This window comes from Atractosteus spatula, chromosome 3 (assembly GCF_055471065.1).
Source record: "Atractosteus spatula isolate fAtrSpa1 chromosome 3, fAtrSpa1.hap1, whole genome shotgun sequence".
Taxonomy (NCBI): Eukaryota; Metazoa; Chordata; class Actinopteri; order Semionotiformes; family Lepisosteidae; genus Atractosteus; species Atractosteus spatula.
In genome coordinates this window covers 20,970,064-20,986,489 of record NC_142708.1, presented here as the reverse complement: position 1 = coordinate 20,986,489, position 16,426 = coordinate 20,970,064, and the positions used below count along the sequence as shown (strand labels likewise).

At 36.1% G+C, this 16,426-nt stretch overlaps 1 protein-coding gene across 3 annotated transcripts in view; it reads left to right on the top strand.

Annotated features, from left to right (window-relative positions):
* The window catches only part of mcc (MCC regulator of WNT signaling pathway), a 210,921-nt gene that overhangs the window by 49,701 nt on the left and 144,794 nt on the right, over positions 1-16,426 (top strand). The window contains exon 1 of one of the 3 annotated variants that reach the window (XM_088912107.1): positions 13,864-14,252. The exons of the other annotated variants lie outside the window; for them this stretch is intronic. Coding sequence (XP_088768233.1) covers positions 14,196-14,252 — 57 coding nt within the window. The 5' untranslated portion in view covers positions 13,864-14,195. Of the gene's footprint in view, positions 1-13,863; positions 14,253-16,426 lie in introns of those variants that run through there. 3 annotated transcript variants of the gene reach the window in all.

Sequence of the window (16,426 nt, the reverse complement as noted above, 5' to 3'; positions counted from 1 at the left end):
GGAAAAACCCCCCAAAAACCTGTCTTACAGGGGTGGGAGGAGAATGAGATTCCTCCAAATCTCACATGGTTGTATTTATTTGTAGATATTCATATTGAACGATAGCTAAATTATGTAGTTCAGCTCCAAAAACTGTCAAAAGTTCAACAGAGGCCTTTTTTAATTTACCTTTTTTAATGTGTTCAAGTAGTTCACTTTTCCTTATTACATGTCTGTCTTCTCTCCATTTTAGTTTTGTTTTGAGCTCCCTCCTTTTGATTGTACAGTATTTTGTCTTCCTTTTTGTTTGATATAAATGGTTTTAGGTGTTAAAATTTAAAATGATGATTTTTTACTTTAACCAAATAATAGCCATTATATATACATTTGTTATGGACACTTCTTTATCGATACAATGGAAATTCCAGAAACGGCACTCCTGTAGAAACATGAGGGAGTCACTGTCCTTCATGCAGTCTCACTGACCTGCCTTTGAGAGTTGAAAGTGGTGCTTGGGATTTAAGTATCCAAGCAGTAGGAGTGTCTGTGAATAATATTGTGTGCAGGTGGGAGAAGGTCTTACTATCATCGGGATCCCTTTTCACATTTAATCAGTACTAGTTGCTTGAGAGGGACTACTGTTCATAAAGTTTAAATTTAGATGTGCACAACATCCCTGTGTAAACCATTCTCAGATATTAATTACAGCATATGCATATTTAGCTTGCTGTTTTGCTTAAATATGTAGATTTCTTTGTTTAATCAAATTTGGAGTCAATATTCCAGATAAGTCTACTGTCCAATATGTCACTCTGATTTTACTATTTGATTGGAGATTTTTGTTGCTGCCTCACCTACTTGTATAAGCTGTTCTTGGTGCAGGCAACATTTTAAAAAGACCTTTTTTCTATAAGGCCTTTAGTGGTTTCAAACGCCGTTATACCTTTTCAAACTTCTGTTTGAGAATATCATTACATATTGTACAAACACAATGGCCAAATCAATGCTAGTAATATAATAATGTGCATATTAATAATATTAGCAATCCTTTAGTAGACTTTGTGAATATAACTAAAAATACTTTGAGAACTGCCGTGCTTGTTTTTTAAAGAGCTCATATCCCTAGATTGCACTTGTTACTTCATGACAATGGGATCTAAAAATGTGTGCTATATGCAGAGAGAAATACATGAAAGTGTTTATATACTGTATGCAAAGGTGATATTTTACATATTAAGATTAAGCGCATGCTGGGTTTCTGGTTTTAATCACTGACTAGCGCTACTTCATGAAAAAGAGGGAATGTACTGAGGGTTATTAATATTAAGTTTCAAGGATGCAAGAAACATTTACAACAAAAGAATTAATCTAATTCTTAGAGCACCTTTTCTAAAATGTGTCTTAGAAAGATATCCTTGCTTTCACAGACAACCACAACCGGTAAATATGGTCTAAACATTTTGCACCATATATAATTGTGAAATTATTTTAGCTGGAGTGATGACACTTCCTACTTACAGGATAATCTGGCTATAAAATCAGATTCTATTGGTGGAGAACAGTAGCTTTCTTAAACTTCAATACCATGTGCTATGTTTCATGTGGACGCTTCTGCCAACCAAACAAACATAAATGAATCTAGTTGACTTTGTTGGAGGGATAGGCAAGTGCAGTGTTTCTCTCTTGAATATTTTGTACCACATTTAAGCGGTCTTACTCCTTTTTCCTGTATTCTGATTCATAATAAATGAAAATTGATTTTTTTTCTTGCTTAAAAATATGAAATGGTTGAAATCTCAACCATGTAAAATATAGCCACGTAAAACCTCCGTTTCCATTTGCTTTGTCAATAGTGTTAATTTAGACTGAAGATTTTATCTGTTTTATGTATTAGCTGTGCACTAGACTCCCATTCTACTGATTAGTTATTTTTTTGGAGCTGAAATGTCTGTCATTTGCTCAGCTGGGTTCCTCATGATAATAGCTGGTTTTAATGTAAGTCACTGGCACATTCACTTTTTCATCTGCCGCTTCACTGATACACCCTTGAACTGCACAATTTTATTTAAAATTACTGGGAGGCTCATCAGAAGCTTATATCCCATCCTTCTAGAATGTCATGCTATTCAAAAGAGATTTCCACATGGGTGCATTAAGGCCAATACATTATAAAACACTTAGAAACTGTGAATTTACCCACAACTCGTTATTCTTTTTCTAGCAAAAGGGGGCAAAAAATGCAGATGATGAACCTAAAATTGTACATAATCATTGATAGTTACATGGAGAATATTAATTTGAGAAAAATGAACATTTTCTGCTTTATTGTTATATGTATCTTTGTGATACTTTGTTTCTGTCTACATCCTTATAAACAATTTTCTATTTATGTTTTAGCACTCTGTATTAGTTTCCAATGAAGAATATCTTTAGAATCAAACAAGTATACGTCTTCTTTTCCATGAGTGTTTTTTCAAGCACCTTTGTTTGTCATTGATGTGTAAATGTTATAATATTACTTAATTTCCTTTAAAGCAATAAAAATAGTGCAGAAACAAAAAAGCAGTGAGGTCACTGTCTACAGTTTTGTAGTGTTTGCTTCAGCACAAGAAACAGGTGCTTATTAGAACTGAAGGTCTCATTTAGTCAGATTGGTTGGAATAATGCCTTTTTAAAAATATATAAACATTCATTTATTACAGTTGTGTGTGAATAATGGTATTCTCCGTTGCACCACAGTCTTTTGTTAAGTATGGCTTTTAGATCTTCAGGCTTAGTGTCCAATTTTTTGCAATAGAGTACTGCTCTTTGGAAATTTAGATCTCATTTAGTAACTTTTTCTGTTTTTATTTAATCCAAAGTGACATCTCTCTCTAAATAACAGGATGTTTTTGTCCTGATGTCTGTAAATGATTTGTAAAAAGAGAGAATTAATATACTGTTTCTTGGCAGTATAAGTGCTACATCTCCTTCACTTCCTATGAAGCTTTTTTTCAGGTGTGGGGGGTTCCTACTTTTAGCGTTTGGGTTGGGTGGAGATACTCTATTAAAAACAAAGTTAAGGATTTCAGTTGATGTTGGTTTTGGACTCTGATACAAATTGTTTTTAATTTAAATATCTAAGAATATAGGAGTAGTTGCAAAGAACACTCATCCAGCTGTTTCTTGAAGTAAGACTGGCTATTGGCTTCAACATTGTGGTTGCATAGCTTATCCCAAAGGTCTTCACCTCATTGCTTAAAGAAGTGTCTCCTGTTCTCAGTTTTAAATGCGCTACCATGTAGTTCCCACGTGTCCTCTGGTTCATGTTTCACTGTTCAGTCTGAAATGGTCCAAAGCATTGACTTTGCCCATGCCTTGCACATTTTCACATTTCTCAGTAGTGGTGCCAAGGCCCCTCGTAGTTCTCAACACATGCATTCCCTCAGTGCCTTCCTCCTGTACTTTGAGAATTACTTTTATGAGGACGTTTATCCAAAGCTTTCTAAGAGTCTAAATACAACATTTCTTATGTTTTGTCTGTAACCACTGCTACTGTAGTGTGTTCAAAGAATTCTAACCGCATTTTAAGGAAGACCTACCTTTTCTAAATCCATATTCATTATTTCCTAGGATATTATTTCTGTATAGGCCATCCTCTCATTTAGTTTGATTACAAGTAAGGTTATGGAAATAATTATTAGAAGTCAGACTTATTGGTCCCTAAGTACTTGGGGTCAGTTTTCTTGCCCTGTTTGTGGATAGGCACTACGTTAGCAAATCTCTAGTCCGTACTGCCTGTGTCTCGATTGACTGTTGAATGAGTCAACGGCTTCTGAATAACATCTCTTGTTTTCTCAAGTATATTTTGTAAGGTACCATTGGTCCTTGGGAATTTTTTTTAAAATCCTTCTAGTACCCAGAACACTTCTGCCTCTTCTATGCCCATACTATTTAATACAGAATAATTTTGTTTTTAATTTTTTTTATTATAATAGATTATAATTATATTAATGTTACAAAATCTAGTAGTAAAACTAAAAAAATGTATCCAAGCGGTAGGTCATGTTAGAAATGGCATATTCTTTATATTCTCTACGACAGCTCTGACAAAAATAGTGATTAAATCAGTCTAAACCTGATACAACAAAAAATTGTATGAAATAATATTAATCTAAATAAGCCAAATGTCACATAATATACACCAGTAAAACTGTAAAATGTTTATACAAATCAGTGCATTTCAGAGGCCTATATTTTACAGACCCAGACATGCGAATTACTATACTGTACTATATGGACTAGTAATAGGCCACAAAAAAGTACACCCCGTGTCCTAAAACATTAAAAAATAACTCGGAACTAAATGTTCCTACAACATGGACGGTCCAAAATGAATGGAAATCAATCTCCCTATTCCAAAAATCGCCAAAGGAGAGAATGTTTTCAGTCTGAGCTTTGAATACCTCTGCCTCCTCAGCAGTTCATCATTCAGATCCAGAAACCTTCCATTTGCATTTGGACACAACTGGAAGGAACTAGAATTGAGATGAGGTCAATGTTCATGGTTAGCTTATGGAGGTAATCCTTCATTGTTATTGAGCGATATGATACAGCATCCTTTTAAACGTCAGTGGTTGGATTCTGTGGAATTGTTTAATTAGATGGCTTGAAGTTTCAGCAATATACATGTCCTCAAGGATACTACAACAGCATCACCTCTGTCTGCAGCTTTGCTAACAATATTGTCCCTATCACGGAGGGGTAGTAGTGCCTGAAGATCTCCTTGGGTGAGTTAGGGCCTGTTTCTTGGGAGTAGAAAATAATTTGGTTGCACGGTTATTGCATTGGCTAATGAAGTAGTTTGCTGAAGCAAAACAGTCAGAGGGGGAAGTTCAACAGCCGTGTTTGGGATTCATTTTGTTAATAGTGTCAGTTGCTGGGTTGTTCTGGGCTGTTGATGAGGGGACTCATTTGAGACGTGTGAAGACTACCTTACTTACCCAAAATATTAAAGCAAAATCAGTTATGTCCCTATAATTGATTACCATAAAACAGCAGGATTCTCAAGTACTCTTAAAATAAATGGTGGTAGATCCTGTAAATTACAATCCAAGATTAACATGTTTTTTTTGTAAATGTGTTCTAATCATTAAGATGTGAAGATGTCCTGATGTGACAAGAGGAGTCCCCTGCATTAAAACCATGATGATCTAAACCGTTAACCAAGCACCACAGTGCAAATGTTTATACACATTTTTTTACTTTTATTTTCATTGGTGATTGGTTCGTTATTGGTTCATAATGCCATTAAGAAATGGCCATATGGTTTTGCTGAATGATTCACTTTTCCTTTATATTTTTTCTTGATGTATATATTTTTTTAATTTACACCAAAAATTAAACTTTTATGCTAAGTGTCCTGTCACACAATCGTATCAAAGTATTGCTTGCCCTGCAAATTGAGTGCTATGAATATGCTATCTGTTACAGCCGTTGAACAGACAATTAACATAAGACATAATCTACACTTGAGGTAAAGATACAAACATTACAGTTTTGAGGTGAGAGTGCCATTGGCTTGTTTTGTCTAAATGTATTTTGTGCATCGAAGAAGGATGTGACATTTATTTTTATTAGATACTGTATCATGTGCTTACCCAACAGTGCTGTGGAAGGAAATTGCTTTAGCAGCAAATGATTTCGAGAATGACATTGCCTACATGGGTTAGCGATCAGTAAAGGTCAAGTTCAGTAAAGTGTTCAGTAAAACGTCCACTGTTTGCAGTTGTAAATGCCATGTGTTTCCTGCTGCCATGCTGCCAGACACCATTTCTTTTTGTATGTAATATTGTTTGCTTGGATTTTCATTCCCAGTGCTCTGGAATGCTTGAATGCTCTGGCGTGAGGAGCACTATATAAAATAAATTTGTTCTGACTTAACTGACTTCTTTTTTACTGTCACTTGGCTCCCACGTTCTACTCGGCATATTGCTGCACTGTGGTAGTTCTTGTTGGAGTGATATGCTTCACTAAAGCCCGTGTTACCAATCCAGTCAGAAAAAGGTCTAAATCCCATCCCTTTCCGAAGAATACAAAAAGTATGTTTTTTCGTTTGTGTATCGAAACAAAAGACATGATGGTCTTCTAATCCATATAGGATTTTTTTGGCAGTGTTAGTTGAAAATAAATGTTTCTGTGTTAATCCTCAAAAGAAACTTATCACCTGGCTTGAGCTCCACTGAACATTTGTGTGCTGAACTGGGATAACGTGTATCGAGCATTTTGAGCTCAGAAACCAGTGCACAGGCACATTCTTGCCCAGGCTCTAAAAGAGGAATGAGACAGTTTACCATAAGACACCATTTACATGTCTACAGATGTGCAGCTTGTATTGGCTCTAGCAGTGAAACGCATGCTACTGGCCTTTGTCTTTCACAATAGACCCCCCTGTTTATCAGTCCCGTTGACAACAAGTGTTACTCAGCACTCAGCATAAGTAATTTACCTGTGTCATAGCTGTTCAATAAAATGTCTGTGCACCTGCTACAAAATGATTTGTGAATTTGTTGCAGGCATAAGTGACACGTTTTTTTTTTACTCAGTATGTACAGTATAGTAAGTAATGGTGAATTCACAGACCAAGACTAGCTATACTTCTAGGTTTATTCATCAAAAATAACATGAAACAACATTCAACCTTAGTGGTTCTGTGAAACCATTGGTGATATAACTATGCTATCAATGTTTAAACTTGGTAACAAAAACATTTTATGTCAAATGACTGGCATGTTCTTTGCAGTTAGAAGTCCCGTTGCTCAGATGTGTGGGGATATGAAGCTGAATAACACTAGTGCATGGACAGTGTATGGAATTGTAGCGAGAGGCAGCGATATATTTCTGACTGTGGACTGGCGTGAGTAGATTCTGTAAAGATAACTTGTAGGAAATCAAGGAAGAACGCACTCATTTCTGACTTAGGATAACTTGGCTCATTTACATAGCACAACACGATTGTAGGCTAAAAGAAAAGATGATTGGAAATGCCAAAAGATTTTTCTTTTAATCTAGAAGGGTGTTGAAGAGTTCTTATTTACAAAGGTAGAAAATCTTGTTTCTTCACAGTATACTATGTCTACAAATACAGTGTCTGGAGCTTGTATATTGAAAATGGTAATATTATGGTGAACTAATCACCTAGAGTGTTAAATTTGAAACAGATATTATTTAAATGATTCAAATGACAGAATAACGTTACCTCTTGGTTGTAAAAATGTTAGGAAAGCTTTCTGAAAGTCTTCCCCATTTTTTAGCGATGGCAATGAAATACTGTTTTCTTAAACAGCTGGTCAAGAAAACTACAGTGAAACCACAGGGGTTTCTATTCTTATATTATACTTGCATTATATAATCAGAATGTTATGCGGATGTTAAGAGTTCATTGTAAAAATGACAAAGAACACAAGCATTGTTTTAGTTTTGCAGCTTTGTTTTCAGGTTTGTTTCCTAGAGTCAGCCAGTGTTAGCTACAGTATGTTTATATCAACAAGAAAATATAAAAGACTGAGGAATGAGTCGACTGTGCTAAAATGGCACACAGATGCTGAGGAACCAACAAAGTATTGCCTTTTTGATCACAAGCCTTTTCTTCTTTTCAGCCTGTGACACCATAATGCAAAGACTCAAACTGTTACATCCTTACTGAAATCTCCGGGCAGAGTTTTAGGCAATGGTATCCTTTAAAGAGCCTTCTGCCTTTGTCTTTGCAGGTAGTGAGTGTGAGGAAAAAAAAATGTATTGATTGTTTCATCAAAGAAAGACACAGTCACGTTGGGGGGGGGGGGGCAAAAAAATGCTTTTAGACTCGCTCCGAGTTTTTTGTTTAAAGTGATTTTGAGTACTTACAATACTTGCACTGTTTGTAGAGGTGCGGTCTGTACACAACCGCTTTGAAAAAGGATAGAAAAAAATTGATCAGACAAACACATGGCCTGCAAGCATAATCTCTTCCTGACTGGTCTGTATGTTTTTTTTTTAATCTGTCTTCTGCCTGTTTGTCATTCTGCCACAGTTCTAGAGGTAATTCAGGGTCAGGTGAATGCAGAAATCAAAGCCTATGCAAAACCGACTTGGGAGCTTGAAGCTGCTGATTCTGTGGGACTGCTAGTGTTTATAGTGGCTTATATCCCCGTGGGGCTCAGTAAACAGACCAACGCATTCGCACAGTAAAAAGAGCTTGCCAAGGGTCTGTGTTTTAAAGTGCAAAATATATTGTGAATATTATACTCTATATTAACATATTATTCCTGTCCTGTTAAAGTACACTGGCTTTTTGTAAAATTTAGAGTGGATTTTAAGGTTCTTTTGTTCACTTATAAGGCACTTTATGCTCTGACTCCAGATCAATGTGCTGGGTTATTGTTTGAGTAATGTGCTAATTCAGGTTGTTTTACTCTGATTCAGGTTTACTCGTGTTCCATACAGTGTGTGATAGAGCTTTCATGGGCTTTGGTCTGTGGAATTCAACATCCAAAAGGAATGGAGACTTCGCAATCTGAGCATTGTTCAGATTATAATTGGTCATTGAAAATTGGTCCCGCGGGGTACTTGGTTTGCTTGACAAAAGCATTTTTGGTTTAGTTGCCATGTTGGATTTTGAACATAACTTGATGAATTTTGAAAAATGTTTTCCTTTGAAATCAAACCTTGTAGGGGTATGAAACTCATTGAACCAGGGTACATGCCACGTGTAAGATAATTCTGTTCATGACAGTTTGATTGATCACATAGTTTGGCTGCCATCACGGTTTTTAGTGAAAAACACTTAAATAATTTGTAAGATAAAACCCTGAAGCTAAAGCTTGGTTTGCATAAAAAACGTGACTGCTTTGCATATCGTGATGCGGCAGAAACTGTTGTCTGATCTACAGATGTGGAGAATAATCTGTCAGAATACGGCAATTGCTTGGTTTCCAGTTTAAAGTCTAGGAAAGTGGAGTGCTTTGTGGTTCTGCATCTGGAGACAAGAGGGCAGATCACACTGTAGTGCATATCCACAGTGGGAAGAGGAACCGCAAGAATAACGAGCAAGTGAATGACTGACAGATGGGTCAGTGGACTAGAGATATTTTTTAAATAGTTTTGAGAGATTTTTTTGGTCTCGGAGAGAAGCTTTTCTTGCTATAAGCAACGTAGGTGCCTGAACATTTGCAAAGAGGGTTTTAATTGATGAAAAAGTGCGATTAGTGCTCAAATGAGGAGCTAGGTTTTTGTTTTATGGTGTTTAGTTTTGATTTTGTGTTATTTTCCACACAGTGTAAAAATTGAGGACTATTTTGTTTTTTATAATAATAATAATTATTATTATTATTATTATTATTATTATTATTATTATTATTATTCACCCCTGGGTATGCCTCAATTGATTGCTTTACCAGTATATCTTGGTGGTGCATTGTGCCACACTCATGGAATTTGAAATAGTCCCAAAGCTCACATAGATCTATATTGGATTTGGGAATGAAGCTGATAACCTTGTTTGATAACCTGGTATGACTCCTCTAAGTGTGCTTTTAGATATTTATTACACTTTCAATGAATACAGATCTGAAAAATATTTGAACATTATTACAAATGGGGGGTTACGTAAATGGTGAAAATCAGGAATTGACCGAGAGGTTTAGTCGGTAAGCAAAATAATTATTCATAACCCCCAACTTGTAAGTGATTTCTCCCAAATATACCCGAGCGGTTGGTATAATTAGAGGCACGTTAATTCTTTATTCTCTGGCACAGCTTGGGTGAAAAGAAGAATAATCCAGGCACACGTGGTTAAACAAATGTTTATAACAACGACAAGACAAGCACTTCGCTACACAAAACAAAACATACAACACACAAGTTAGTATATATACACTATGTACAAACAAGGCGTTTCAGAGGCTTAACATCCTTATCACCCAGAAAACCTCAGACTGCTACTTAATATTGAATTCCTACATAATGCCCACACAAGCCACAATAAGAGATAAGTTAAATCTCTCTGCAAACCCGGATTCCACAATATAAGTGGGAGCCTATCTCCCTATTCTAAAAAATGCACCCATAATCAGGACAGCGTCTCTAACTGAGGTATCTTTTACCCAATAGCAATAGCAAGCTCTCTCTATCGAGGTTTAGATACTTCGCTCCCATCAGATTTGTTTGGATGATAATGTAGTAGGGGCTCTCGTCTGGCACAAACTCCCCCTGACTCCTCTCTTCTGGCCTAATCTTCTTTCTCCTCTTTTCCTCTCTTCTCCCCTTTCTCCTTTAGTCTTAATGTGATCTCATGTGGGATGTTTCTGGACTGCTCATCGTCAATTATTTACCCACAACTTAATTACCTAGGTAAACCAAGGTAAACTTTCCAGTTGTTTTTAATCAAGGACCCCCCACATCTCCCCTCTGATTTGAAGCTGGAAGTGTTTAGTCTGCCAGGTGTCACACACTTTATCTAAAGTCCTGGAGACACTTCCTAGTCACCTACAGCTGTAACAATATTTTATCTTTTGAAATCTTTCTTTTTTTCTTCTGTACACATGTGCTTTTACAGCGCTTTTGAGACTTTTAAAAAGCCTCAAGAAGTTAAATTAATCACTTTCACAAAGTTTAAATTTTGATGGCAAGCTGGACTCATTAAATCAGTAAGGTGAATCATTGGGTTGCAAATTATTTTATGTCTGGTTTTATTATCCCAAGAACAGTCTTAATGTGGCACATTTATTCCCATGCCTGTGATAGTTCAGTGTGTGTTGCTTGAGCAATAGAGATCCTCTAAAGTGTTTTTGCACGGGAAGAGACCATGTTTTCCAACAAGCTCCTCTGGTACCAGATGCAAGTCATATGCAGCAGTGGTGTAATTACTGGCCATGTAAACTTGTAATGTGAAACATAAATCAGAACATTGACATGTTTATTTTTTCTCCCTTGCCTTCTGATAATTCTATGTATGTAAAATAAAGATTGCTTCTTGTGTGTTGTTAATCTGTAATTAAGGTTATTAAGTGTCCCACACTTGCATACGTTCTTCCTTTTTGATTGATTTCTGAGATACCAACATCTGTGTATTACCATAAATGGAGGCGCCGCTTTTTTTAACTGAAACAGTTAAAAACTACATCTTTATTACAGAGCATTGGTAAACAGGTTTTAGAATTTGTTTCTTTTCTCATGTTCAGAATCCTTTACGCTCTTTATGTGCTCTAGTATTTATACAGACGATTTATGTATCAGCTCTAAGCTAGATTAAATCGTAAGCATTGTGTATCTTCAGGGAGAACTGCAAGACGTAAGGACAGTTTGAGTATCCTTGGGATTATGACATCTCGTTGTTCAGTTCATGTAATAAATTAACCTATTGAAACAGAAAATACAGCTACATTTAAAGACATTTATATATTAAAGAGGGGGTATTCAGCATCTCTTTTTTTTTAATCACCGTTAAAGTCTGACAAGTTTTTCAAGTGAATAGAATAGTCAGTATTGGGTGTAAGCACCAGTTTCAGTGGTGAATTGTTTACATGAAAAGTAACACATGTAGTATTACAGTAAGACCTGTAACTCCATCCTGCCCACATGTCCGTTTGAATTACTGCTGAATTAACTGCAGTGAATTCTGACAACAGAAAAATTACATTTTAGGCACTCATGATGTTTCGCATTACTATATTTGAAACATTTTTTTTAAATGTATGGTTGATACAGACCTAAATTTGAATTACAGTGAGGCTTTATAAATATGCAAGGGTTTTGTGTGGCAGTTGAATCTAAAGCCACACCATTGTCCTGCTTTCATTTCTGTCAGATGACCAAGCCTTGTTGTGTTGAGAAGATACCCCAACCCCTCAAGTAAAAGATTAAGGTTTATGACTCGTTTGAAGGTACTCAGGTTTTTTTATTTAAGGGCTGTTAAATTTTCAAGTGCTGCTGGCAAAAGGGGTATAAGTGAGTGGTATAAGTAAATGTTAATATATTTGTCTCTGTGCCAAAACATGTGACACTTAATAAAGACTTCTAAAAGGTGGTTTTTATTTTTTAGCCATGATCTGATTAAATATATGGAGCAGCAGATTTGGCAGGCAAGAGATAATGTCCCTTAATGTATCTGTTTGTATGTCTTCTTCTTTAGTCTACATGAGTGCAGTTAACTGAGCAAGAAGAGATCTAACAGGTTTGGCCTTCTCCTGAACTCAATTAAAGACAACTTTATTGTAAAGACAAGAGATTTGTTTTTTAGCATTACATTGTCAGATGTAACAGTCCAGTACAACAGACTGTTTGTCATTGTGGATAGAAAGCAAGTGGTATAAAAATGAAAAATGAAATCTTTGGCTCCGATTATACCTTTGGGTTAATAGTGAAGTAATCAAGTCGTTTTAAATTTTAAATTTAAACAAGAAGCAGCATTGGGTTGAAGTTGTTTTAGATGTTTAAGTAATGTGTGTAAAGACGTTAGTCCCATTTTAAATGGTCATAATTGTGTTTTGTGAAGCAGACTACAATATAATTTGTGGTGGGGCTGCTGTGTAGGAAATGAATTGCTGGTGTCAAACAATCTGATTGTTCTTGATAAAGCTGCAGTTGCAGTTGACAGTAATTGGCACCTTTGGTGTCTTTCAAGAGAGGCAGAGGGTTTAAATGTAGCACATGCTGACATTGAAAAGTCAGGTGGATTGATCTTGTAAGATTACTGCCATTATTTTTAATGTGACAGTGCTTCAAAACTAAACTTCATGGGGAGATGATGTAATACATTCCAGTTATTGATTGGGTGTCTGCAGTGTCTTATCTTTATAAATGAGATGGTTGTTTGTCCACAAGATGTACAGTACCTTTGATCTAACCTATGTGATTTTAAAAGTATAGGTAGTTGCTATGAAGAACCAGAAGAGAACAATAGTATAAATCATAATTGTAATACTCAATGTCTGTAGGGGGTGCTGTTGAATTTATTTTGCGCCTCTGATATTTTCTTCTACTTGTTAAAATGTGTACCTGAATCCCGGCTCTGATTTGTATGGTGTACCATATATAATGTGTACATGTAAGCAAATTATTTGGGTTTTACTTTTATGTTTCTATATTTTCTTTACAAACCAGGTTTTTTTAATGTTCTGTAATATGATGGCTATTAAAAATGAAAAAAAAATCTACAAAGAATTGATGTTTCCTGTCACTTGGTTGGGGTATAAACCTAAATTGGTATACAATAAAATTTAATTGACACTAAATTTCACTGAATGAATACCCCAGTGATAGTGTGTATAACAGTTGGAGGATTTAATTAAGAAAACCACAGTGGTAGGAGTGTACTGTAATCAGTTTTTATAGTCTTTGGAAGATTGAGGCAGAACTGGGCTGGGTATGAGCCATTTCACCAGGTTATATAAAGCAGAAAGGAAATATCTGGAATTTAAAGCAAAGACAAGTCTGTGGAGTGAAAAAAGGCTGAATGCTTGGTATTCTGAAGCAAACTCAATTTAACAGACCGCTGGGCTGGGTGGTACTGCCTTTTCTGTGCACCCTTTAGCCAACAGCAAGACAGCTGTGTTTGGTCGTATAGCACTTCAAAACTCCGGACAGGGGCTGGAGAGAGAGGGAGGCACTGCTAGTGTGAAGAGAAACTTAAGTGTGGAGCAGCTGAGAACAGCACACGCCTCCATCAGGCAGCAAGTTGGCTAGCAGAGGCACTGATATTGCTACGCGAACAGAAGGCTTTCTGAATAGTTTTCCGTACAACTGATCCCTTTGGGAGGTGCCTATACAGGCAGCCAGCACGTTGGGATGAAAAGGGAAGCACAAATTGAGGGGGAGGTACTGGGAGACTCCAGCGAGTTCTTGTGGACTTGTGCAGTTTTTCTGAGCAGTCACAGGATTCAGAGTGCTGTAACCATTCCATCTTCTACTCTGTGATGCTAATGAGTTGCCGTGGAGCGGCTGATTTGCCTGTGAAACAAAATCCATCAGACGCACGCTGGCGGCAGTGGATCACTGAAGACTGTGTTTGTTTTTGGGAGGTTTGAGGGGGTACTGAAAAATGGCAGGCGTTTGTGGAATGAGGATAGCACTGGAAGCTGAAGGCAGTTTTAAGTGGTGACTGCTTTTTATTTTTTATTTTCCCCTTTGGGTTCTTCCTTTCCCTCATCACATCCTGCTGCTTTTTTTTTGGAAACCAATTTAATCCAAAGTCTGAAATCATGAACTCTGGAGTTGCGATGAAATATGGGAATGATGATTCTTCAGAAGTGAGTGAGGTAAGCTTATCTGTCATGTAAAGATTAGTTGGCATGTGATGATAGTCCTGCAATGATAGGCGTTTTTCCCCATCTTTTTAAAATTTTGTTCTTAACAGAGCTCTAAAAGAGGAAATCAGAATTTATAAATCATCAGTTCTGTCTTGAATTTGTGTTAAATAAGGCACAAGGGAAACAGAAAAATCCTGAAGATTTGCAACAAGAAAAGCATTAATGCTCGAGTAGTCAGTCACTTTCTAATACATTAGAGTGACATAGCCCATTGCAAGCTAGTTTTGAAAATGCACTCGTAAGTTCAAAGTGCTTTCGCGTTTGCATGTGCAGTGTAGAAGCTGAGAGATGTCTTTTTGAAGGCGCTCTGACCACTTACGTGAGTTGGTGTTATCAGCTGGGGGAAGGGGCAGGAAGTTAGATGTGGGTGGAAGTGGAATGCCAGATTTTCAGTTGGACAGCATTGCATTTCTTTACTCTTAAATGGATTAAGTTAATATCTTTGAGTAAATGTATTTACATCAAGATTTTTTTTTGTGCTCTGTGCTGCATGAATTAATATGTTCAGTTGAGCCGAATGACAGACTATCCTGTTACCTGTGAAAGCTTTAACGTATAGTCTCAGCACAGTATAATATCAGATGAGAATCCTTTAATGTTGCCCTGGTTTGAGCCTTTCCTTTGTTTTTAAAGCAGAAAGGTCATGTTTCTAATGCTTACCTGCTCTGTTTGTTCATTTAACATCAGCCTTTGGCTATGTAGTACCATAATTGTTTTGATCTCCTGATTTTACAAAAATTAATTATGCAGAATGTTCCCTGTTGGAGGTTTGTCATGGGGAACCAGGAGGGTAAAATTGTAGTTTCAGGGCTTGGTTATAACAGATGGTCCTTCTTTTTTTTTATCTGAAACAAGGTGAGAAAATTTTATGTGAAAGTGATTTTGATATATCACAATTCTCATTGCAGCTTACTGTAAGTCTCTCATGTATTTTGAGTTTATTTTGCAGAATTTCATACGAGAATATTTCAACCGTATTTATCACATTATGAGAGTATTGCCCATTGTAATGAGACTTAAAACTGGGGTTCAGCAGAATTTATGTCCTGGTATGTATATGTTTATTTGATGTTAAGAGTTGAAGGCATTTTTAAATGGAAAGATGCCCATGTTGCTTTCATTCTGTGTATTTCTTTCATTTACTGCATTTAAGATCTGCAGTGGTTGCTCAAATCCAAGGACTTTTAATGAATGTACAGAACACTTTTGGAATAACGTTCAAAATGTTGAAGAAAATATGTATTTGGATAATTTAACTTTGCTATTGGTGCATTTTCAAATATAAATTTCAAGAAAATATACAGTAAATAACATTTCAGGGATAATGTCTGTACAAAATTTGTACTTGATTCCCGCCAAGAAATTTCCATTTAATTACAGTTGCTTCTAATTAGTTTTGGCAAAATAAAAATAATGTACAATGAAGAATAAATATATAACCTGAAGTGCTGTCTTAGGTTCAGTAATTCATATTTGTCTTTCAGTACATTTCAGATTTCTTCAATAATATACTGGTTTCCAGTTCTTGAAGATGTAAATCAGACTTGTATGAGGATGGCACTGTAGTGTTAGCTTTTCTTTGTAGACCATTCTATTCTGTCATGTGAAGATTGGTCTCTGCTCTGAGAACAATTCGATTTTTGGCTCAACAGTTCATGGCGTTTTGCCATTTCACTTATTAGGCTCATTAGAATTCTTTTTTTACTTAATAGGCCTGTTTTTCATTTTCTGAATATTTTCTTGAGATGTGCCTCACACTTATATTGGTATGTTGGTTATTCAAAACTGGCTTAGAATTCTGCCAAATCACTCAGTACATCCTTGGTCACTAGTTTTTTATGCAGTTCTTGAACGCTGGCTTGAGCCTTAACTGATATTGTACTTTGGATCCTAAATCTTGTTGCTTAGTTCTTCTGTAGAAGGTTTACCTTCCTTGTGTAAATTTGTAGTATGAGTTTTGAATTTTGTATTATGTTCTGTAATTTAAATATAGATTTAAATCTGTATATCTGCAGATGCATAATGATAGCAGATTTTCTGGACTTGGAAGAAACAAATATTAATGTTATAAAATGTGATGAGAACTGGGGAAGATAAAATTGAATGCTTTTGGATCCACAGTC